At 38.2% G+C, this 26,826-nt stretch overlaps 1 protein-coding gene across 9 annotated transcripts in view; it reads right to left on the reverse strand.

Moving 5' to 3' along the window:
• Positions 1–26,826, reverse strand: part of OPCML (opioid binding protein/cell adhesion molecule like) — a 1,259,174-nt gene that overhangs the window by 585,261 nt on the left and 647,087 nt on the right. For 5 of the 9 annotated variants that reach the window (XM_033098493.1, XM_033098498.1, XM_033098496.1 and 2 more), the window contains exon 1: positions 25,855–26,654. The exons of 1 other annotated variant lie outside the window; for it this stretch is intronic. In XM_033098493.1, coding sequence (XP_032954384.1) covers positions 25,855–26,252 — 398 coding nt within the window. In that variant the 5' untranslated portion in view covers positions 26,253–26,654. Of the gene's footprint in view, positions 1–25,854; positions 26,655–26,826 lie in introns of those variants that run through there. 3 more of the 9 variants (XM_033098500.1, XM_033098502.1, XM_033098501.1) reach the window with 1 other exon arrangement.

A 26,826-nucleotide genomic window follows, 5' to 3' on the forward strand; every position in this document is an offset into this window, starting at 1 on the left:
TACTGTCACTATTGCAGATAACATGACACTCTGTATAGAAAACCCAAGAAATTCCACCAAAAATACTATTAGAACTAGTAAATGAATTCAGTAAAGTAGCAGAATACAAAACTAATATTCAGAAACTGGTTGCATTTTATACACCATTAATGAACTGTCAGAAAGGGAAATTAAGAAAGCAATCCATTTACAACTGCATCAAAAACAAATAAACAAACAAACAAATCTAGGAATAAATTTTACCAGTGAGGTAGAAGACCTGTACTCAGAAAACTATAAGACACTAAAGAAAAAATTGAAGAAGATACAAATAAACGGAAGCATATACAATACTCATGCACAGAAAGAATTCACATCCTTAAAATCCATACTACCAAAAACAATTTATAGATTTAATGTTATCCCTATCAAAATACCCAGGGCATTTTTACAGAACTAGAACAAATATATAATCCTAAAATGTATATGGAAACACAAAAGACTCAGAATAGTCACAGCAATCTTGAGAAAGAACAAAGTTGGACATAACACACTACCTGATACCAAACTATACTATAAGTCTATAGTAATCCAAACAGCATGGCACTGGCATAAAAACAAACACATGGATTAATGGAACAAAATAGAGACCTCATATATAAACTCTTGACTACACGGTCAATTAACCTATGACAAAGGAGACAAGTGTATATGCAATGGGGTAAAGACAGTCTATTTAACAAATGGTGTTGAGAAAACTGGACAGAACAAAAAAAAATGAAACCAGACCAACTTCTGTCACAATATACACGAATAAATTTAAAATGCATTAAAGACTTAAATGTAAGACCTGAAACCATAAAACTCCTAGAAGAAAACAGGAAGTGAATTCTCTGACATTGCTCTTAGTAATATATTTTTTCTAATATATGTCTTCGAGCAAAAGAAACAAAAGAAAGAATAAACAAATGGGACTACCTCAAACTAAAAATGTTTTGCACAGCAAAGTAAACATCAACAAAACAAAAAGAGAACTTACTGACTGGGAGAAGATATTCACCAATGATACATTCAATAAGGGGTTAATATCTAAAATTTGTAAAGAACTCATACAGCTTAATACAAAAAAACAAAACAAACAAACAAACAAAGTCCAATTTAAGAAAATGGGCAGAGGACCTGAATAGACATTTCTCCAAAGACGTCATACAGACGGTCAATAGATATAGGAAAAGATGCTTAACATCACTAATCATGAGAAAAATAAAAATTAAAACCACAATGAGATATTCCTCATACCTTTAAGAATGGTTAAAATGAATAAATCAACAAACAAATTGGTGAGGATGTGGAAGAAAGGGAACCCTCATACATTGTTGGTGGGACTGCAAATTTGTGCAGCCACTATGGAAAACAGTACGAAAGTTCTTCAAAAAATTAAAAATAGAACTACCTGATGACCTAGCAATTCCACTTCTGGGTATTAATCTGAAGAAATCCAAAACACTAATTCAAGAGGATATATGCACCCCTATGTTCATTGCAGCATTATTTACAATAGCTAAGATACAGAAGCAACCTAAGTATCCATCGATAGACGATTGGATAAAGAAGTGGTAGATATACACAAGGGAATATTATTCAGCCATAAAAAGGAATGAAATCTTACCATTTGCAACAACATGGATGGACCTAGAGGTATTATGCTAGGGAAATGAGTCAGACAAAGAAATACAAATACCATACGATCTCACTTATATGTGGAATCCAAAGAACAAAATAAGTAAACAAACAAAACAGAAACAGACTAATAGATACAGAAAACAAACTGATGGTTGCCAAATGGGAGGGAGGTTGGGGGGCTGGGTGAAAAAGGTGAAGGGATTAAGAAGTACAAATCAGTAATTATAAAATAGTCACTGGGATGTGAAATACAGCATAGGGAATACAGTCAATAATATTGTAATTACTATGTATGGTGCCAGGTGAGTAGTAAACTTATCAAGGGGATCACTTTACAAATTATACAACGTCTAATCACTATTATGTATACCTGAAACTAATATAAAGTAATATTGGATGTCAACTGTAATTGAAAAATTTTTAATATAAAAAGAAAAAATAAATATTTTGGGTTTTATAAGATTTAACAAATAGGCGAAGAAAAAAATTATGTTGTACTCAGAAATATTGATACAGAGATGAATGAGATACTTTCCTTGGGTTCTAGGAACTCATGTCCTATCAATGAGAGATACATACAAATACTCTTGGGGAAATTGACAGATTATAGTATAGTTAGCAGTATAGAAGTGATGGGAGAATGAGAAGAGGGCCAGTTTATTTCCTCTGTATGCTCTATAGGAAACACTAAGAAGGTCAAATACAATATTTCCAAAAAGGATATACAGAACTAGTTTTGCCGGCATGATAATCAGATTCTTAGGTGTATGTCTCAGCATCCCTAATTGTGAATGCCTGTGGCTGAGCATTGGACTCAGTATTCTAAAAATATCTTCCTAGGTCACGATGATGCTCATCCAGGCTTGGAAAGCCTGAAAACCATTGAGATAAAGGAAACCAAGGAAAATCAGAAAAGATTAACAGAGGAAATAACATTTGAAAGGGGCCTGGAAGATAAATAAGTACTGCCACGTATACAAAGAGGTTGGAAAATAATTTTTCAGGCAGAGAAATAGCAAATTGCTAATCACTACACAAATAAAAGTTGCTTATGTTCATTATTATAGCCATCTTTGTTATGATCACAAATATATAAATATCTGATTGTACTTACAATTGGCAAGGAGATAAGGACAGAGATAGATGCAATCTCCCTGCCTCTTGTCAAGCAGACATTATTACTAATGTGCATTGTTTGCAGAGCACCTTAGGAGGTGCTTCAGACAATTAGGTTGAAATCGTATTCCTGCCCTCAAGAAACCAACATTCAACTGAAGAATAAAAAAAAGAAAGTGTGGTGTGTGTGTGTGTGAGAGAGAGAGAGAGAGAGAGAGAGAGAGAGAGAGAGAGAGAGAGAGAGAGAGAGAGAGAGGAGAGACAGAGAAAGAAAGAAAGAAATAATGATCAAATAGTTTGATCACCAAAGAGCCAGCTATACCTATAAATACTGGCGAATGGAGTCAGGTGCTGGATAATCAGAACCAGCTTGAGTTACACCAACCTTCCCATGAGTCCTGGTCCATAATTCAACTCTCTGAAGACCTTCTTTTAAAAATTTTTATAAGTCAGGTCTACTGAAGACAAATAACCTCCATTTTTGTTTGTTTGGAAAACTCTTTATGTAAGTTGGTGATTCTTTTCTTTCAACACTTTAAATATTTTATTCTACTATTTTTGCTTGGATGGTTTCTGAAGAGAAGTCTGATATCATTTTTATCCTTGCTCTCTATAAATAATCCTCCCCACTCTGGCCTCTTTCATAAATTTTTTTTTCTTTGCCTTTGAATTTCCTCCGTTTTAATATCATATGCCTAGGTGTAGATTGGGGGCGGGGGGAATTTACCTTCTTGGTGTTCCATGAACTCTCTGGATTTGTAGTTTGGGACCTGGCATTAATCTTGAGAAATTCTCAGTCATTAATATGTCAAATATTCTTCTACTCCTTTCTCTACCTTTTGGTTTTCCCATTACATGTATGTTATACCTTTTGTAATTGTCCCACAGTTACTGAACACTCTCTATCTTTTTTTGTGTGTTTTTTCCCCCAGTCTTTTTCATTTTTCAGTTTGGGAAGTTTCTATTGACATATCTTCAGCTCACTGACTCTTTCCTCTGCAATGTCCAGTCTACTAATGAGTCCATCTATCAAAGGCATTCTTTGTTTCTGCAACAATTTTTTATAGCATTTCTTTTGTAGTCTCAGAATTTCCATTTCTCTGCTTATATTACATCACATCACATGTTCCTGTATGTTATCCTTTTTCTCCCATTAGAGCTTTCACATATTAATCGTAGTTATTTAAATTTCTAGTTGGATGATTTCAACATCCCTGCCATATCTGTCTGGTCCCGAAGCTTGCTTTCTCTTCAAGCTGTATGTTTTTCCATTTGGCTAGAGGAGGCTGTAGTTGAGTATTCACTTTCTGCTACATGAATGGCTGGTGGGTTAGAGTTACGTATTTCCCTTCCCCTAATAGTTTAAGCTCCAGTAAAACCCAATGCAGTTAGGCTCTGGTAAAACAATTTCCATTAAGGGCAGGCTTTTGTCAAGGAGAATAGAATGTTCTGGGTGTATTTCAAAATGGTTACCCTCCTCCTGACAGTTCTCATTTTCACCCCTGAGAACCTACTGTAGCTCCTGGAGGTAAAACTCACAAAACTGTGAGGGACCCATCATGGCTCTGCTGCTTAGAGTTAGTTCTCAAGTTACTCCACACTCAGCCCCCAGCAATCAGTCAATTAATTGCCCTTTAACTGTTCCTAGAAGAACCTGACTACAGTGATGGTTTCTGCTCAGAATAAACAGTGATTGTTTGTATTCACCTGTCCTCTAGTTTTCAGGGTGGTGGTTTATCCTGTGGATCAATTCTCTGATAGATCATCAGTTTTTCTGCTCAAATCCCACAGCATCAAATGAGTAATTCTTGACCACAGTAGTGAGAATAGAGCCAACTGTCTTTCTTGATTCATTTACTTTATTATTCTTCAGAGCACACATCACTGCATAATGTTATATTCTATTTTAATGAATTTATCATGTTTTATATTTGTCTTTCTGGCCTAAAATGTAAGATCTGTGATATCAGAAACTTGGTCTATTTGTTCATGTGACCCCAGCTCCTGTATCACTACCTGGAAAAGAGTACATGGCATATAACATTCAATAGATATTTGTTGAATGAATGAATGGATAACATCCCAATCATTTGTGGTCTATGAGAAGATAGATGAATGGCCAATGTGACAACACATGGAAAGACATCCTAATATCAATAATCCTCATGGAAATGCAAATTAAAATTTTATAATAGTACACTACTTCATGCATTCACCAAAATAGCTAAAATTAAAAAGATCTACACTGCCAAATGTTGGGTCTGTGGAGTAGCTGGAGCTTGCAGACACTACTGGTGGGAATGCAATTTGGTATAGTAACTTTGAGAAACAGTCTAAATATTTCCTTAAAAGTTAAACTGACATCTATGACTCAATAATTATATTCCTAGGTATTTTCTAAGAAAAATGAAAAAACATTCCTCACAGACCTATACTAAAATATTAATTGTATCTTTATTCATAAAAGCCAAAAATTAGAAACAATCTTAATAATCAATCAACAAGTAAATGGGGAAAAATTATAGCATATATATACAATGGAATACTATTGAGCAATCAAAAGGGAATGAACTACAAGAAATAACATATATGATTATGAAATACATTATATTGAAGCAAAGAAGTCAGATATAAAAGAGCACAGTATGATATAGTATCATTTCAAGTATATGAAATTCAAGAGCAGACAAAACTAATCTATGGTGTGAGAAAGAAGATTAATGTCTGCATAGGGCTAGAAGACTGACAAAAGGAAGAAAATAATAAATATTACAGTATAGATCAGTGAAATAAAGAATAGGAAAAAAAATGGAGAGAATCAACAAAACCAAGAATTAGTTCTTTGAAAAGAATAACAAAATTAGCAAACCTTTAACTAGATTGACTAAGAAAGAAGAAGAAGACTCAAATAGCAAAAATGAAAGAAGGGACATTACAACCAATTTTACAAAAATTAAAAGGATTACAACAGAGTACTATGAACAATTGTATGGCAATACATTAGATAAACTTGATGAAACTGACAAATTCCTAAAATCACAAAACATGCAGAACGAATTATGAAGAAATAGAAAATCTGAACAGATATATACTAGTAATGAGATTGAATCAGTAATAAAAAATCTCTTAACAAAGAAAAACTGAAGACCAGATGGCTTCACTGGTGAATTCTACCAAACATTTAACGTATTAAAAACAGTCCTCCTCAAACTCTTTCAAAACTTAATGAGGAGGGAACACTTCCAAACTCATTCTAAGAGGCCAGAATTACAGTGATACTAAAGCCAGACAGAGACTATAAGACAAGCAAACAATATACCAATATCTTTTATGACCATTAATGTAAACGTCCACAACAATTTACAGCAAACTGAATACAACAGCATATTAAAAGATTACATACCATGACAAAATCAAATTTATTTTGGAATGCAGGATAGTTCAACATACAAGTCAATCAGTGTAATTTCCTATTTTGACAGAATGAAGAAAAAAATCATCTAATCGATGCAGAAGCATTTGACAAAATTCAACACCTTTTCATGACAAAAATACTCAACAAACTAGAATAAGAAGGAAACTACATCAACATAATAAATGCCATATATGGCATTTAGTGAACATTATAATCAATGATGAAAGAATATTTTAAAATATTTTTCTCTAATAGCAGGAACAAGGAAAAGATACCTCCTTTCATAACTTCTATTCAACATAGTACTGGAAGTCCTAGACAGAGCGATTAAGCTTAGAAAAAGCTCTAAGAGGCACCCAAGTTGGAAAGGAAAAAGTAAAATTATCTCTTTTGCAGATGACATATACTTACATGCAGAAAATCCTACAGATTCCACAAAACAATTGTTAAAACTAATAAGTGAATCCAAAAGAGTTACAAGATACAAAATTACATAAAAATCAGCTGTGTTTATATGTACTGTCGATGAACAATCCAAAAAGAAAATTGAGAAACAATTCCATATATAATAACTTTAAAAACAAATACTTAGTAATAAACTTAACCAAGGAAGTGAAAGATTTGTATATGAAAACTACAAAATGTTGCTGTAAGAAATTAAAGAAGACAAAAATGAATGGAAAGACATACAGTATATAGATTGTAAGACTTAATATTGTTAAGATATCAATACTACTTAAAGTGAGCTACAGAATCAATGCAATCCCTATCAAGATCCCCAAAATTTTTTGGCAGAAATAGAAACTCCATCTTAAAATTCATATAGAATCTCAAGTGATCCTGAGTAGCTAAAACAATCTTTAAAAGAACAAAGTTGAAAGTCTAACATGTCCTGATTTCAAAACCTACTACAAATGCTACAATATTTAAACAGTGTGGCACTGATAATAAAGACAGACATATAGACCCAGGGAATAGAATAGAGAGTCCAAAAACAAACCTTTGCATATCTGTTCAAATGGTTTTCAATATAGACAGGAAGACCACTCAATGGGGAAAGGATAGTCTTTTCAACAAATGGTACTGGCTAAACTGTACACCCACATGCAAAAAAACAAACAAACAAAAAAATGAAGTTATATACCATGTACAAAAATTAACTCCAAATGGATCAAAGAACTAAACATAAGAGTTAAAACTATAAAACTCTTAAAATAAAACAGGGAAAATCTTCATGACATTGGATTTGACAGTGATTTCTTGGATATATCCAAAAGCATAAGCTACAAAAGGAAAAATTATACTCCAAATTAAAATCTTTTGTGCATCAAAAGAAACTATCAAGAGAGTGAAAAGGCAATCCACAAATGAGAGAAAACATGTACAAATCATATGTTTAATCAATCATATATTTAATAAAAGATTAATATCCAGAATATAAAAATAATTGCTACAACTGAACAACAAAATAACTATCCACCTTATTAAAACACGGGCAATTAACTTGAATAGACATTTCTCCAAAAACTATATATAAATGGCCAATAAGCACATCAACAACACGAATTGTTAGGAAAATGCAAATGTAAACCAGAATGTGATACCACTTCACACCCATTAAAAAGGATATTATAAAAAAAAAAAAAAAATAGAGAGTCACTTCAGCATCTTGATGGCATAAGGAAACCTCCAGGCTTCTTCCCTTGATGTCACAACTAGTTGGAAAGCTATAATTTAACAAAGGATTTCCTGCTCAACACACAAACACATCTAAGAGATCCGTATATTGAGAAATCCAAAAGTGGGCATATCAGAGTGAAGAAGGGATACCAGGTGGAGGGAAGGGCAAAGATGTGAACTGTAGTCGGGCATTCACCATGACCCCAGCAGACTTGAGAGCTGTGACAAGTCTGGACCGACTTGAGGGGTGGAGACAGTAATCTGCCCTGAGTGACCAGTACACATTGAGGCTGAACCCAGGATCAGACACAGGGGAGCAGGCAGAGGATGGCAGAGATCACCAGCCACCACCACCAGGCTGACAAAGCCACAGACGTGGGAATCCTCCCCTGCCCCCACCTTCCTGTGGCTACTTGGCATTGCAAACTTCATTCTGTTGATTGAAAAGGGGCAGAAGTAACATTTCAGCCTGGGTGATCTACACTTACTACAGTTAACTACTAGAAGAAATGGAGCTGTAGATGGACCCTCCCTACCCCTTAGCCAAACCCTCCCATCCATCATGGCAGAGCCTGGTATAGGCAGCTTAAATGACACATAGAAAGCATGGCTGGCTGGTGGATTCTGATTACAGGAGAGTGGCAATGAGAACACACAGTCCAAGGGCCTCATCACCCACCTCAACCCACCATTGGGGTAGTGCCCTGAGACTGAAGTGACTGGGTAGTAAAGGGGACATCTACTTTTTCTGGGAATATAGGGCATTTCCCACAGCTGAGACAACACTGTCCCACAGAGCAGAGATCCCAGAAGTCCCAGCAGTACAGGTAAGTGAAAACAAAATATTGTTCTATAGCAGCACCATCAGGAAAACAAAGCAAAAACCTCTACTTATCAACCTACTAAACAACCAGAAAAAGCCAATACTCAAAAGGGGGGGAGGGAGAGAGAGAGAGAGAAAGAAAGAAAGAAGGGAGGGAGAGAGGGAGGGAGGGAAGGAGGGAAGGAAGGAAGAAAGGAAGGAAGGAAGGAAGGAGAATATTTCATTACCTCAAATGCCCAGGCAGAGAAATAATCCATCAAATATCATGACTAACCAGGTAGCAAGGAAGTACAGGAAGAAAATGAAAAATCTCCGGAAAAGAAACTTAAAGATATGAAAGACTGTGATTTAAATGACAGAGAATTCAAGATTGCAGTTCTGAAAAAATTCAATGAGATACAAGAAAACTCAGAAAAGCAGTTCAATGAGCTCAGAAATAAAATCAACAAACAAAAGGAGTATTTTACCAAAGAAATTGAAACTAGAAAAGAACCAAACAGAAATTATGGATCTGAAGAACTCAGTAAAAGAGATGAAGAATTAACTAGTGAGCTTAGGAAATAGAGCAGGCCAAATGGAGAAAAGAATTAGTGATATCAAAGATAGAAATTTAGAAATGACTTAGGTGGAAGAAGGAGAATCCAGAGTAAACAAAAAAGAAGAAGAAAAAAGAAAAAAAGAATTATACGAGAAGTATCTGACTTCATTTTAAAAAGCAATATAAGCATAATGGGTATACCAGAAAGAGAAGACAGGAAGAAAGGAACACAGAGCTTACTCAAACAAAGAATTGATGAGAACTTCCCAAACCTATTGAAAGAACTGGAACCTTGAATCCAAGAAGCTAATAGAACACCTAATTATCTCAATCCAAAAAGGCCTTCGAGTGTGTGTTGGTGGTATAGTGGTGAGCATAGCTGCCTTCCAAAAAGGCCTTCGCCAAGGCACATTATATTAAAGTAGTCAAAAATTAATGACAAAGAAAGAATTCTCAAGGCAGCCAGGGAAAACAAGATTATGACCTATAAAGGAAACCCAAGTAGATTATCATTGAATTTTTTCAACAGAAACCCTTCAAACTAGGAGAGAATGGAATCAAATATTCAAAATATTGAAAGAAATTACCATCCAAGACCAATATACCAAGCAAAGTTATCTTTTAGGTATGAAGGAGAAACAAAGTCTTTTCCAGACAAACAGAAACTGAGGGAATTTATGACCATAAGACCTGCAGAAAATGCTGAAAGGTGTTCTTTTGCCTGAAACAAAAAGACAAAAGGATACAAAACTGTAAGTAAGATGATTAACAGACAGACAAAAACAGGAAATTAAAACTCTTGTTCAGAATAGAGTATTAAACACTTAAATATAATATATAGGTTAAAGGAGGTAAAAATATTTTTTTTAAAAAGAAGACAACTGCTACAATTTGGAAATGAATGCACAGCATAAAAAGGGATAATTTACGATAACAACAACATAAAAGGGGAGGGAGAAAGAACTGAACTTGCATGGGTGAGTGGAGATAAGATGCAATCAGAAGAAAAAGGACTTTTATGTATGAAACTTTTTGTTTTACACAAACCTAATGGTAACCACACACAAAAAAAATCTAGAACTAAAACACATAACATAAAAAAGAGGAAATGGAGTATAAAAATCATAGAATACCACCAAACTAAAATAAAAGACAGAAACACAACTGAAAAGAAACACTGGAGACCCAGAGCTATCAGAAAACAAAGATAAAGTGGCTGTATGAAGACGTAGTATGTATTAATAATCACCCTAAATGTAAATGGATTGAACTCACCAATTAAAAGGCATAGAGTATTTGGCTGGATTAAAAAACAAACAACTATTTTCTGCTTTGAGGAAACACATCTCTGCTGTAAAAACATAGACTCAAAGTGAAGAGGTGTAAGATGATACCCCAAGCACATGGCATCGAGAAAAGCAGGTGTAGTATCTGTACTCATATCAGACAAAATAGATTTCAAGATTTAAAAAAAGGTAAAAAAAGACAAAGATGGGTGCTTCATAATGATAAAGGAGACACTATATGAAGAAGACATATCACTTATTAATACATATGCACCCAACCTGAGAGCACCGAAATGTATAAAGCAATTACTAACAGAACTAACAGTTTCTCCTTTATGGAAAAACTGATAAAAAGTACAATTGTAGTAAGGGACTTAAATACTCCATTGATAGCAATGGATAGATCATCCAAACAGAAAATCAATAAAGAAATATCAACCTTAAATGACACATTAGTCCAAAAAGACATAATTGAAATTTACAGAGCTTTTCATCCCAGAACACCAGAATATAGATTCTCTGGTGCACATGGAACATTCTCAAGGATAGACCATATGTTGGGGTACAAAGCTAGCCTCAAGTAATTTAAGAAGGTTGAAATCACACCAAGTATATTCTCTGACCACAACACTTTGAAACTAGAAATCAACTGCAAAAAGAAGGCTGGGGAAACCACAAATAATGCGGAGTTTAAGTAACATGCTACTAAACAACAACTGGGTCAAAGGAGAAATAAAAGAAGAGATCAAAAGATAAACAGCGATAAATGAGAATGATAATACGGCATCAAAATTTTGTAAATGCAGCAAAAGTGATAATAAGAGGAAAGTTTATAGCATCGTGGCCCCACCTCAAGAGACAACAAAAATCTCATATAAACAACTTAATAAGTCACCTTAAAGAAGTAGAAAAAGAACAAACAAAGCCCAAAGCCCATAGAAAAAAGGAAATAATTTAAAAATTAGAGCAGAATCAAATGAAATAGAGAACAGAAAAATGATAGGAAAAATTAATGCAACACAGAGCTGGCTCTTTGAAAAGATAAATAAAATTGACAAACCTCTGGCTAGACTCACTATGGAAAAAAGAGAAAAGACTGAAATAAACAAAATCAGAAATGAAAGAAGAGAAGTTACAATGGACACAACAGAAATATAAGGGACAATACAAGAATACCGTGAAAGGCTATACACCAAATTTGAAACCTAGAAGAAATGGACAAATTCTTAGAAACATATAACCTTCATGATTTAGACTAAATCATGAAGAACTGGAAAATCTAAATTGATAGATCAACAGTAAGGACATTGAAACATTCATTGACAACCTCCCAAAGAACAAAAGTCCAGGACCAGATGGCTTCACTAGTGAATTCTACCAAACATTCAAAGATTTAGTACCTTTCCTTCTCAAACTGTTAAAAAAAACTTAATGAAGAGGAAATACTTCCTAAATCATTTTACAAGGCTAACATTACCCTGGTACCAAAACTTGGCAAGTACAACACAGAAAAAAATATATATAGTCCAATATCTCTGATGAATATAGATGCAAAAATCCTAAACAAAATACTAGCAAATCGAATACAACAACATATTAAAAAGCTAATACATCACGATCAAGTAGGGCTCATTACAGGAGTGCAAGAATGGTTCAACAAACACAAATCAATAAATGTGATACACCACATTAACAAAGTAAAGGATAAAAATCGTATAATTATATAAAAAGATGGCAGAAAAAGCATTTGACAAGATACAACATGCACTTATGATTAAAACATTCAATAAAATGGGTATAGAAGGAAAGTACTTCAACATAATAAAGGTCACATTGACAAACCCTTAGCTAAAATCATTCTCCGCGGTGAAAAACCGAAAGCTTTTCCTCTAAGATCAGGAACTAGTCAAGCATGCCCACTCTCGCCACTGTTATTCAACAGTACTAGAAGTCCTAGCCAGAATAATCAGGTAAGAGAAAGAAATAAAAGGCATCCAAATTAGGAATGAAGAAGTAAAATTATCATTTTTTGCAGATGACATCAATGATGTCATCTGCAAAACCCTAAAGACTCCACCAAAAAAGAAAAAAAAATGATTAGAAAAAAAATACAGTAAAGTTGCAAGATACAAAATCAATGTACAAAAATCTGTTGTGAGCCAGTACACTAACAATGCAAAATCAGAAAAAGAAATGAAGAAAATAATTTATTTGCAATTGCAAAAGAATAATAAAATACTTAGGAATAAACTGAACAAAGGAAGTGAGGAACATATACACTGAAAACTACAAGACATTGTTGAAAGAAATTGAAGAAGACACAAAGAAATGGAAAGATATTCCATGTTCACAGAATGGAAGAATCAACATAGTTAAAATGGCCATATTACCTGAAGCAATATATAGATTTAATGCAATCCCCATCAAAATCCCAATGGCATTTTTCAAAGAAATAGAACAACAAAACAACAAAAAAAATCAAATTTGTATGGAACCATAGAGCTCCCCAAAGTGCCAAAACAATCCTGAGAAAAAAAGCACAAGGCCGGAAATATCACACTTCTTGACTTCAAATTATACTACAAAGCTACAATAATGAAAACAGTATGGTATTGGCAGAAAAACAGACACACAGACCGATGAAACAGACCCGAGAGCTCAGAAATAAATCCACATGTATGTGGGCAACTAATTTTCGACAAAGGAGCAAAAAACATACAACGGGGAAAAGAAAACCTCCTCAATAAATGGTGTTGGGAAGATTGAAAGCCACATGGAAAAGAATGCAATTAGACTGCTATCTGTCACCATATACCAAAATTAACTCAAAATGGTCAAAGATTTAAAATATAAGACCTGAAACAATTTTAAAAAAAAGAAGAAAACATAGGTACTAAATTTATGAACCTTGGCTCCAAAGAGGCTTTTATGAACTTGACAACAAGGGAAAGGGAAACAAAAGCAAAAATAAATGAATGGGAATACATCAGTCTAAAATGTTTCTGCACAGCAAAAGAAACCATCAGTAAAACAAAGAGGCAACCAACTGAATGGGAGAAAATATTTGCAAACAATACTTCTGATAAGTAAGGGGTTAATATCCAAAACATATATGTAAATAACTTATTTAATTCAACAACAACCACAACAAAAACAATCCAGTTGAAAATGGGCAGAGGACCTAAACAGACACACCTTTCCCAAGAAGGCATACAAATGGCCAACAGATATATGAAAAGATGCTCAACTTCATTAGCTATAAGGGAAATGCAAATCAAAACCAAAATGAGAAGCCACCTCACACCTGTTAGAATGGCTATCATCAATATGACAAGAAATTACAAGTGTTGGAGAGGATATGGAGAAAAAGGAATTCTCATACATTGCTGGTGGGAATGTAAACTGGTACAGCTGCTGTGGAAAACAGTACAGAGGTTCCTCAAGAAATTGAGAATAGAGTTACTATGTGATACAGCAATCCCACTCCTGGGTATCTATCAAAAAAAAATTGAAAACATGTATTTGTAAAGATTATGTACCCCTATGTTAACTGCAGCATTATTCATGGTAGCAAAGACATGGAAAGCACTTAAGCGTCCTTTGATGGATGATTATAAAGAAAATGTGGTGCATATACACAATGGAATATTATTCAGTCGTAAGAAAGAATGAAATACTACCATTTGTGACAACATCGATGCATCTTGAGAGTATCATGCTAAGCAAAATAAGTCAGATGGAAAAAGACAAAAACCATATAATTTAACTCATGGGGGATATAAAACAGAAAGCAAAGAACAAAATGAACCAACTCATAGAAACAGACAACAGTATGAAGTTTACCAGAGGGGAAAGGGTGGGGGAATAATGAAGAGGGTAAATTGGGTCAAATATATGGTGACAGATGTGGACTAGACTATAAGTGGTGAGCACAGAATGCAATATACAGATGATGTATTATAGAATTGTACACTTGAAACTTATATAATGTTATTAACCAATGTCACCCCCAATAAATTTAATTTTAAAAAGAAAGTAAAGAAAAGAACAAGTGTGGGTGAGGATGTGAAGACAGTGTAACGTTTACGCATTGCTGGAGTGAATGTAAAATGGTGTAGGCACTGTGGAAAATGGTATGGTGGTTCCTCAAAAAATTAACCAGAATTACCATATGATCCCCAGCTAGCTATATACAAAGGAATTGAAAGCAGGAACTTGAACAGATACTTGAACACTGTATTATTCAAATACATTGTTCATATCTGTATTATTCACAGTAGTCAAAAGGTGAAAGTAACCTAAGTGTCCATCAACAAATGACTGGATAAACAAAATGTGGTGTGCACATACAATGCAATATTATTCAGCCTTAAGAAAAGAAACCCTGACACATGGTACAACACTGATAAACGTGAAGACATTATATTAAGTGAAATAAGACATTCACAAAAGGACAAATACTGCATGATACCAATTATATGAGGTTCCTAGAGTCGTCAGATTCATACAGGCAGAAAGTAGAAGGGTGTTTACCAGAGGCTCGAGGGAAGTAGAAGTGGGGAGATAGTGTTTACTGGGGACAGTTTCAGTTTGGAAAGATGAAGAGTTCTAGAGATGGATGGTGGTGATTATTTCACATGATGTGAATGTATTTAAAATGCCACAGAACTGTACTCTTAAAAATGACTAAAACAGTAAATTGTATGATATGTATATTTTACTACAAGAAAAAAAGGGGGGACATGAAGGAACTCTTTAAGGATGATAAAAATGTTCTGTATCTTGTGGAGTGGAGGTTACTTGGGTGACTACAAATGTCCAAGTTTGTCGAAGTGAACACTTATGATGCATTTTAAGTAAATTCCCCCCCCACCCCGTCCTCCCATCTTCTCCCTCTCTCTCCTGACCTCCCCCACTTCCTGATCTCTGGGCCCCTTATTCTGCTAATATATTTACTAGATGTGAATGCTTTAAAGAGGGGTGTCTAGGAATAATTCAACTTTACCACTTTCACACTGCCTGGAAGGATACCTGGCATATCGTGGTAGTCAATAAAAAAATCTGCTTCTTTAAATTGTGAACTCAATAACTTATATTTAAAACAAATAGTGCTACTGTTTATTGTGAGCTTTCTACATGTCATAATTTAATATAAGCTCTTACAAACTTAATGCCATGCATTCGTCCTCACCAACCCAGTGAAGTGGGTATACAGTCCCTATTTTTTTTAATCAGGAAATTGAGACTTAGAGAAATTTAGTCACTTGTCCAACCACATGCCACCAATAAGTACCAGAGCTAAGATCTGAAGTAAGCTTTTGTGACTGCAAAGTCTTAGCCTCTTGATAGGAGTTATATTTTATCTTATATTTCACAAGTACCCATTGACTAGGCAATTGTAAAATGGAGTATGTAAGCAAGAATATCCTGTAAACTGTTGTCAGTGCATCAGGATACATGATGCTGAGACATATTCATGGACATCACGGTGAGAACTTGCCACAGAAGCAGCTGCATTTCAGGTGTCTGTCCAATGAAATGGGTCCCTAAGTTCCCTTCATCCTGAGATGCCTTCTGCAATGCCAGTAGTTACTCACATTGGCTTTTCCATCCTCTGAATTTTGTAGATATACTCACAGAACATGCCATCCTCTATTTTGTAACCTTGATTAAAAAAAAAGGGAGGAGGCAGGCATAGCTCCCTTGCAACTGCTCAGAATTTCCTGGCTTTAAGGGTATTGTGCCATTCGCAAATACTGCCATTATAATAAGAAGGAGAAGACAGTACAAGTTAAATACCAACTATCTAGGGAAAGATCATTATCTCAACTAAGATTTAAATGTCAGAATCTCTAGTTGCGATTTCAGTGACTACCCAATTGCTTCAAAATGGGGAGAATATCTTCATTTTTAAAAAAGTACATAAGCATGTGTGTACTTATGAGAGAGAGATAAGGGATAAGCATGCATCTTTTCAACAAACTTGGAGTACCTACTACATGTCAGGTATGTATTGGGCACTGGTAACACACAGATGATGATAGGATATTACTGTATTGAACAAAAGTCATGAAAGCATGAAAACAACAATGAGAAGAGGAAGATTTATAGAGATGGCATAAGAAAGCACAGGACAGTGCAAAATTAAATACTGTTATTACCTCTTACTTAGGGCCCCTTGTAGTCAAGTATCTCAATGGGAGCATGACCACGCCAAAAAACACCTGACTGATTCAATTCCCTATGTAACAGATGCTGTCTCCTTTTTTATCCATCATGGGGAGATCCAAACAACAAGCAAGAGACCCTATGTTATAGTGACATCAATTTCAATGAATCCCCGTCAAAGTGGACAAATATCTGATATGGCAACTCATGTATCTGAGAATAAATAGTTAAGTTGCAGAGAAGCAAGTGTGACTTGGCCTAGACCTCACGTGCTGCCTGCATATGAGGTGGTCTCCAAAATGGGTAGTCAGGTGGGCAGGCAAACAATTAGCATTGGAAAGTCAATGAACCACGAGGCTGGGACAAGTGAGTTCAAGGGTGGACCAAGTGTCTTGGCAAAGAGGTCTTGGCAGGGCAAGGCAATAATCCCAATCACGTAGGGCCTGTTGCAGACCCAGCATAGTGTAGTAAGTATTGGAGTAGGACTCAGTGATGAGAAGGACATTTATAGCTATGGGAAAAGTAAGAGCCAACGGTCAGAAAGAGCCTGATCCTAGCACCGAGTGAGAATCTGAGCCCTAAATTGCTGTTTGCCTTGACTTTAGATGGGCCTTGGGAGCCTGTGCATGTGGGTCCTGTGACCTGGCTAGTCAGGGATGGAGACATTCACACACCAAAAACTCACCAGGTGGGACAAGGGTAAATCATGTTCGCCACATCCTTCCTTTCTTCCTTTTCCTGTGTTTGACTATTCAGTAATTCCACGTTAGGCTATTTCTTTTTTGTGACATGCACACACTTTCCCCATCTCTTTAGTTCCTTTATCTTCCTTCAACTCCCACTTGACACCTCGGGAAAATCTTTCCCCTATGCTCATTACTTTCAATTTTGTCTTTCATTTCCCTTATCTATCTTTATTTCTTCATTAATATTTATGAAAGAATTCCCAATCATCTAAGAAACAGCAAACATATACTTGAATTAAATAAAATGAAAGCTATGCATCTTAAAATTAAATTTGGCACAACAGAAACAAAAATACAAACTCTAAAACTTTAGAAAGTATTCAGAAATATCTTTGAGAACATGTTTCCATATTATCTTCCTCTAATTTTGCCTACTTTACTTCAGCATTCATGATAAATAGAAAATTATCATATTCATTTTTTTTCTCTTTTGTGTAACTACTTCTACAACAACATTGTTTTCTATTGTTCTTCATTGCTAATATATAGCATTTTGGGTAATTATGAGTTAAATTATCTTCTGTGGTCTAGCCAGAAAAGTTAACAACCACTTAAACCATTCTTTGTTCCTATTATGCAAAGGAAACTTGGTTAATCGAGATACCATAAATCTTCAGACCCACTGAAAATGTTTAATATTCAAAACTAATTTTTAAACATCTAATTGATCAGCACTTTTATGGGAAGCCAGGTCAAGTCCTTCAGCATTTCTCTGATTTAAGCAAAATGTACCATCTCTAGGGAAGAGAAGGCCAAAAGGGGTCACACGGATTTCTCTTGGGTATGAATCAGCAGCAAGGTGAGTAGAAGGTCTGTGGTTCTGTGCTCACCACCTCAGTGGTTTAAATTAAAATATGAGTAGAAGGATGGGGAGAGGGGATTACGAAATGACATATATTTTAAGATTAAAAAGCAACTACTTTTCATCCTATACTTCCATAGTAATCACACATCTCCTCACAGTTCTTCTGGAAATGCTCTGCCATTAGTGTTCTTGTAAACAAGTTATTTTTTGCTCGCTTTGCCTTGGTTTGCAGGGTCCTCGAAGCTGCGGTGTGTGCTGTGGGGGTCATGTGACAGGAGAGGACAGCCGTAAGGACAGGTGCGAAGCTAAGAGCACCAATGACTGTCTTGAAGTACACTGAACACTCCAGCAGCTGTCACTCTTTGCACTGTTTGCAACATGCATTTTTTTCCAGCCCCAAAGACAGAGCAGCATTTACTCATGTGCAGGTGAGGGGAGTTAAGCACCAGGAAACAAAGGAGACTGCTAAAGGCAGGACAGTAGACAGTGACAGCCCCGAACTAAAACGCAGATTTCCTGACCTTTGGTCAAACACAGATCCCGGGAGCAAAGAGGGAGCGTTGAGATTTTTCTTCCTGCAGCATACGGACACTACCTCTGCTCTCCATATCTGGGAGGGGAATACTATACAACTCGCAAGGAGAAAAAAATGTCTTCAGGAGCAAATCCAGACTGATACATAATAACTGTGTGACCAAAGGCAAGTGACTTAACTCTTTTAAATAGTAATCTCTAGGCCGTTATTTGGGAGTCAAAATACTCTGAAAACATGAAACTGTAAGTAATTGGCCTGGCATCTGACACATAGTAAACCATGGGTAATAGAGTCTGTTTGTTTTAAAAGGACCCCCTCCCTTGCACATTTTATTAAAGGATCTGTGGTAAGGTCCTGTAAGGAGAGTGACACAGGGCTCTAACTCTTCCCTTTGCTCACCTTCTCTATCAAGAAAAATGACACACAGATCAAAGCAGGGTAAGTGCTGAGCTGCAGAGACATCACGTCTTTAATTTTCACTTCTGAAAAAGGATACACCAGTGTACAAGAAGCTCTAGGAAGGTGTAATTTCCTAGGAGGTGGGAAGGAACTGAGAATGCACCCTCTCCCTCAACACTCAACTCCATGCAAACTTTCTCCCCACTAAATCCCACGTCAGCAAAAGCATCTTCCTGCAGAGAAAAATGATAAACAAATAAACCTTGAGATACCCTGGTGCTGTCTTCTCTGGATTTAAAAAAGAAACAAATAGTAATCAAGAAAGGTTAGCACTTAGTTCCTAACTTAATAGGCAGTACAATTTTTGCCCGCCCTAAACATGTCTTGGACCATAATCCCCTCTTATCTCATAACTGTGAACACTGCTTCCTGTTAATAAGTAATTTTAAAAGGCCTCCTTTGGGAGGGGCGTGGGGATGAGGAAGAAGGTGAGGAGATTAGAAAGCACAGTCGGTAACCACAGATTGCCACGGGGATACGAAAGACAGTTTGGGGAGTATAATCAATAATGTTGTAAAGATTTTATAGGGTATCCGATGGACACTTGTCTTATTAGGGAGACCACTTCATGGACAGTGTAGGTTCCTGACCACTGCACTGTACACCTAAAGCTGAAGCTGAATAATAATGAATGTCAACAGTAATTTAATATATATCTAGTCACAGGACGTGGAGTACAGCATAAGGAATAGAGTCAGTGGAACTGTAAGACCTCTATACGATGTCAGAGGGGTAGTAGATTGGGGGGTGGTGGTTATCACTTTGTGAGGGGTATAAATGCCTAACTATTACATTGTTTTGTACACCTGAAGTGAAAACAAAACAAAAAAAAGTTCACCCTTGGGAAGGTCAAATAAGACTTACCTGGCTCGTCCTCTCTGCATCTCACTGCCGGACCCCATCAGATCAGTACCCCACACTTGCCAATGCCACTCTCCTCCCTGGCTCCCTCAGAGCCAGCCACAGAGGAAGCACAGGAAGCAGGCCAAAGGCCTTCTTAGAAGCGAAAGGAAGGGAAATAAGAACTACAGGACTAAGGCCCAAAAATGACCAAAATACCTTAGATAAGAGCTGCGGAGTTTGCCAGAGCAATTCAGAAAGCTAGGAGGCATATATTTTGTTGTTTTGCTGTGTTTTGTTTTATTAGTTTCAGATGTACAAAACATCGTAATGATTAGACATTTGCACCCCTCACAAAGTGATAACCCCACCAAGTCTACTACCCCTCTGACACCGTGCATAGCTGTTACAATCCCATTGACTATATTCCCTATGAACACTTTAAAGCTTCTTCTCCCATGCCCTGCTTTGGTTTGTGGTGTGTGGCTTGTGGCATTTGTGTTGGGGGAGGCAGATGCATTCCTACCTCTCAGTGATGGTTGAGTCAGAGTGTAGCCAGCTCTGCCCTTCTGGGCCTACTGAATCCTGCAGCCATACCCCAACCTGACATATCACCTTCCCAGGCAGAATGGCTGGGCAGCCTGTCTGCCCCTACTGCCTCCCTGCCACGTGTGTCTCCTCACGTCTACAGCAAGGCAAACCTCCGCAGAGACAGTCTCACTTCTAAAAATACCACTCTACTGTTGCAAGAAGATTCCTCTCAACTCTGTTGTCCAGCTCAGTGTCTTGCCCTCAGGGATAGTGAAGCCATTTGTATAGGTTCAGATTAGATTGCAACCAATGGTGGATTCAACTGTCCCCTCTCGCAAGGGATTTGAGCAGAATCCCTCAGGCTTCCAAGATCTCTAACCAACTGCTGTGCTTGAATGTCCCAGCCTCATATTTTGAAGAGAATGAAACCCTTTAAACATAAGTACTTCATTGCTGCATAGGTAATAATACATTATAAGAGACTGAATCCGGTAAAAATGAATTAAAGCATTCAACAAGTACTTCTCATTTTCATCCTTGTACCCATCACAGTATCTGCACTCAGCCCATAAGGCATTGTTCCCAACCATCAGGAGCTCACAGTCAAACCACAACCACACCTAAGTGGCAGGTCCACGGTGTATATCAGTTAGAACAGAGCTCTATTGCAAGTGTTATTGGAATTCAGATGAGGGTAATTCTTGACTACAAACTGAAAGCAGGATGCTGAGTGGAACTGGGAAGAAACGAGTATTTTTTAAAGGTGTGTATGTGTGTGGGGTAGAAGGGGCAGAAGGCAGAGCAGATGAAACTGGAAAAGACTGATCATATTATAGGTTGTTATTGAAGAGCTCCAGGTAGCAGCAGCAATGACTTGTACATATATGTTATTTTATAGTTAACAGAAAAATGCCATCTACTTCCTCTCACCTGATGCCATAGACTAGGCAGAGATTTCTCCCACGTGTATACAATTGAAGTGAAGTGCTCAAAATTATGTAGTTAGTTAGTGGTAGAATAAGAACCGAACACAGGTATTCAGGCCCTGGGCACAGTGCTCTTTCTAGAGTTCCAAAGCATCCTTTGAGTGGTAAGGTACACACAAGCATGGAGGGGACACTTACATGGGGGTAGGATCACTGGAGACCAGCCTTGCTCAGATTCTCTGGAGCAGGGAAGGGCTTTAGAACAGTGGGTCTCAACTTGGCCTCCACATTAGAAATTCTGGAAGAGATTTTTTTTAATGACCACACCTATGCCTGACTCCAGAGATTTTGATTCCATTGGCTGGGAGCCTGGAGGTGGAATTTTTGAAAAGTATCCCAGGTAATGCAAGTGTGCAGCCAGGTCAGCAGCACCACTTGAGGGGCCCCTGCGGACCTGCTCTGCTTCAGTGTCTTTTCTGTCTTCATCTTCCCAGACCAAGACCCAAACCTTTGACTTCTCCAAGTCCGTATTCAGCTTTGGCAACTTATACACTGAAACGCAAAACCATGCTCTTGTTTTGAATAACCTATGGCTACTCTGAATTTTCTAATTTACACAAAAAGAAAAGCTGCTGATCGTGAGTGCAAAATACAAAGAAACACCCAGACAGACAACAGAACATTGCCATTGGGAGCTTGACTACCCCACTGCTTCAGCAAAATCCTGCCGCTCAGATTACCTCTCAGCAGTAGGTAACCCTCAAACACTTTGTTCCAAAAACATTAGCTCAGAACTCCAAATGAAAATGCAGGGACATTTTAGAAAAGAGTTATTAAGCATAATCCCAGATCAGCAAGCCTGGATCAGCAAAACTGATTATCCTGCCATATATAAAAAAAGAGCCAGTATGTCAGTGGGGACTTTTCCCATTTAGTGGAACAGCAACAACTACTACCTTCATTTTATTGCACTGCCTCAAAATGTTCATGACGTGATTAGTTCCCAGTGAGGAACTAAAGCCAGGTTAGTGGAGATTGAGGCCCAAGAAGAAAGCACATCTGGCCATCATCCGTGCAACTGAAATGGCTTAATCGACACCAGCTGACCACATTAAGTATCCTGGGCTCCTTTCCTGACGTGGGCACTGATTCAGACACAGGACTTCTAGAGACTTGTCATATCTAATCTAATGGAAAGGCACAGAACATTTTAACCCAACAGCAGATAATTGTAATGAAACGATTCTGGCCAAGAGGGCCCATTTGTAATAATGAATTCAAATCAGATTCATAGAAGCTATAATTTAGCCATAGTGAATACAACCTTCATTTTCCACATCTTCTCTCTTCCAAGAGGCAAAATAACTCAATATTCAAATAATTATTTTCACTCTTCAAGTAACCCTGTGAAGTAGTTATGAGGAAGATATCATTGCCTCACTTATATAAAATGAGTTTTACGCACGTTCAGAATTGCAGTGTCGTCTTTGGCACATCACTTCCTAACATCCCTCAATGCAATCAAAGACCTATCACACATGAAAACTGATATCTCCAAGGAAAGAAATCATTCTTTCTAAACCGAGCAATTTCTCACTGGGAAATTCAAAGTAGGACCCAGCTCTCTCCATTCCTTTGCTTTTCCTACTCAGTCTTTGGTCTCCAATGTGACTTCCTTCAAGATTTAGACACAGGCTTGGGATACTTTGATCCAGAGGAGTCACATTTGAAAAGACTTTCTGTGGCTGACGGGTGTGGAATCATTCAACTTTTTCAAACATTCTGAATATTTGAGGCATTCAGAACACTAAACTCCCAGTGGAACATCTGTAAGGAGATTAAAGAGGGACTATACTTAAGAATCACATCTTTCAAAAAGGAAAAACACAATACAAAATAAAACATGACATGTTTATCTGGGGTTGAGGATATGGACTTCCAGAGACTGGAAGCGTGGGACCAACAAACAAGTTTTTCATTGAGATGGGAACACAGCTATTAGCTAAAAAACCAATGGAAAATAAAAGAGGAGAGATCGAGACCCCAGACATCTTCAGAGATATTTATATTATTTTAAGAAACATTGTGCTAGTAATGAAATTGGAACCTTAAAACATCAGGGAATAATAAAAATTAAGTGATGAAGTAAAAAAAAAAAGAAGAAGAGATAATGAATAATAGGCAAAAGCATATAAAATGGAGGCATCTGATAAAAATGAAGGAAGCAATAAAAGAAGAATACAAGAGGTAAAAGAAAAGGGAAAAGAGATTAAAATATGGACAATGTGCTGAATTCCTCTATTGCAGGGCAAATTATACAGAAGAGGAGAGGCAAAATCAACATAAGGCATGTGCTTACTTTTTTAAAATGCAAAGCATACAAACAGGTAATAGATAACAGTTATGCTTGAACATACAAGGTTTTTTTCTCTCCACAAAGCACAAAAAGCAACTATTCAGCTTTTCCTTTTTTTCACTCCCATTCCCATTACCAAGCCCAGATGTTAAACATTAGAATTGAAGATCATGAAAACAGGCCAGCAGCTAATAAAACAAACAAACAAACAAACAAATAAATAAATAAGATAGAATTTTTAAAAAGTAGATGGAAGCTGGCCCTCTGCTGGTGGAATAGTCTCATTGCATCCTGAAAAACAGTTCAAGTTTTTGTTTCTGGTTTAACTTTTAGGGGCAGAAAGAGGACAGAGGATCTTTGAAAGTTCAGCACTGAAGCTTTATTAAATGCTGGGCATCTATGCAACAAGCAGGAAATTAGAAGCTAAAGAAAGGTGCATACCAGCATCAACATCCCTTCACTCCTACTAACATTTACCAGAATTTTCTTGGTAAACATGCATTGTAGCCTGGGTGCTACTCCTATCTTTGAGCTGACTCGTCCACTGCAAATGTGCAATTCACAAGTCATTTCTCAGTGAGAGGACTCCCAAACCTTCTTTGAGGCAGTGGAAATAGGCATATCACACTTTACTCTGACACAAGTTGAGGGATACCACAGGGCCAGGAGGGTTTCCCTCCTGCTATGAGAGAAGGAGTTCTACCTCTATTCTCTTTTTCCTTCTCCTTCTGGGGCCCCTGAGCACCACCAGACAGGATCCTGGGACCTCTTCTCTCACTCAAAAGAAGATTCAGCTGAGAACCACTCAGTGGCATGACTCCAACCTAAGCCCTTGTGCTTAGGAAAGAATAACTGGTGTCCCAAGAGGCCTTTCTTTCCTTCCCCAGGGAGAGGCTGGTCTAGGTGCAGAGAGTGTTCAACCAGCAGAGCCAAGGGAAGAATAGGAAGGGCACCCCACCCTCCTATTTTCCTTGGAGAAAGCCAAGCTTTTTGGCTGCAAAATCTGGGGCAGAATGTTTTATTTTCACCATAACCATCAAAGTCATAGACAGGGCAAACACATTCACCCTGTGTACAGTGTGAGCCAGAGTTAAGCTGGGACGTCCCTGAAGCTGTCTCCTAGGACCAGAACTGCCTCATTAAAGGGATAAAAGATGATATCTGCTGAGCTGGTGGAAAGTGGTGGCTGCATTTTTATTAAAGTCTCTGCTGCAGCAGGTCCAGTCCCAAAGGTTCATATTCTGAGAATCTCTACCCCTCTGCCTGAAGTATGTAAGTGATTCTCTGTAACTCATTAAGGTAAAACTAAAAGCGTTCCTATTGTGCTTTTCGCACAGGACTGATGTCGCTGCATAAAAGCTATGTTTCCTCTCCTTGGCCTGAGCCTGCAAAGATAAAACTGCCCTCATAATTTATAATAGGGCCCCAAGAGCACTACATAGGGTTGACATGGATAGCTGCGTTTGAGCAGACTCATAAAGGGCCGTGGCCCAGCACTAGCAACTCCAGAGCCTGGAATTTTAGGAATCTAATTTAGGTATCTCTGAAAGGGGCAAGGCAGCCCGTCCTGGTCATTCTCCTGCCTCATCACATACCTCCCTGTCTGTGAGAAAGCCACCAAGGCACCCAGCCATTTAGACTAAGCCCCAGGGTTTCAATTCCAGGGCTCTCATGTTCTTATCTTGGTGCCAAGACAAAAGTGAATACCAGCCATGTCATGGAGTCACAGTTACAGGGAGTCCCAATCATGGACCTCAGTGTCCACTTACAAGATCCTGCAACAGAGAAGCTGGAGAAAATGACACACTTGTCCAGGAAAATGGGTGCCAGCTGCCACCTCTCGAGCCAGCAAAGGCCCTGTCACAGGCTCCAATCCCCCACACAAGCCTTCTGTTCTCTCTCTTGCTTGCCCCTTCCCACATAGTCACTTACGAGGGACTCAGTCCCCCGCTGCAGACAGGTCCCTACCTGAGGGTGGCGCTCTCCCCCTGCCGGACCGTCACGTTGTCCATAGCTTTGGGGAAGGTGGCATCTCCGCTGCGCACGGGCACTCCTGTGGGTACAAGGAACAGCAGCCTGAGAGACACGACCACGAGGCACTTCCAGGGCAGGAGGAGGTACCCACAGACCCCCATCCTCGACAGCCACAACTTCCCAGAACGCCGGCAGCGGCACGGTCCTTGTCCCCTGCCCCACACACCAGCGGGTCTCAGGAAGTGGTGTGGGAGAGAGGAAGGGATGGAGTAAGCCAGGGGCAGAGAGAGAGAAGGAGAAGAAACGAGTCCAGGCTCTCCGGAGTCTAATGATTCGTCCTCAAATCCTGCCTCAGCTTTCCAGCCTGGCAGAACCAGATGCCCCTCCTGCATCCAAAAAGAGCTTTCTTGACGCTCCCCTGGAGAGGAGGGAGGCAGCCTGGAAGGGAGAGGAAGAAGGAAGGTGCAGGGATGAAGGTCACAGATTGCTCTTTCTCTGCCTCTCTCTTCAAGATGCTACTTTAAGATTCAGTTGGGCACGTTCTGCAGAGGTCTGGCATCAAAAGTTTATAACCCAAAGAAGCCAGGCAAGTGTTTCTGACATAAAGCAGATGTCATAAAAAGCTGCTGCTTCAAGGAGAGGAGAAAATGTTTTATTAGATCACACATATGTATAGATATATTTATAAACAGCCTAAGTCTCGAATCTGGAACCCAAAGGCGGTAAAAAGTTCCACCGCGGGGACTGGCGGCCGGTTCAGTGCGCGGATCCTCCGGCGCCGTGGCCGTCCTCCACCGCAGCCGGGGCGGCGACTGGCGGCCAGCCCGACCCGCGCTCCCAGCCCGCGGAGCGCCGCCCGGCGCAGGCTCCGGGCGCAGGGCAGCTGGGCGGACTGCGCCCCCGCCTCCTCCGGGGACGCGGCACTGGCCGCGGGGACGCGCGGACGCCACGCTCAGCGGCCGCCCC

Source organism: Rhinolophus ferrumequinum, chromosome 25 (assembly GCF_004115265.2).
Source record: "Rhinolophus ferrumequinum isolate MPI-CBG mRhiFer1 chromosome 25, mRhiFer1_v1.p, whole genome shotgun sequence".
Lineage (NCBI taxonomy): Eukaryota > Metazoa > Chordata > Mammalia > Chiroptera > Rhinolophidae > Rhinolophus > Rhinolophus ferrumequinum.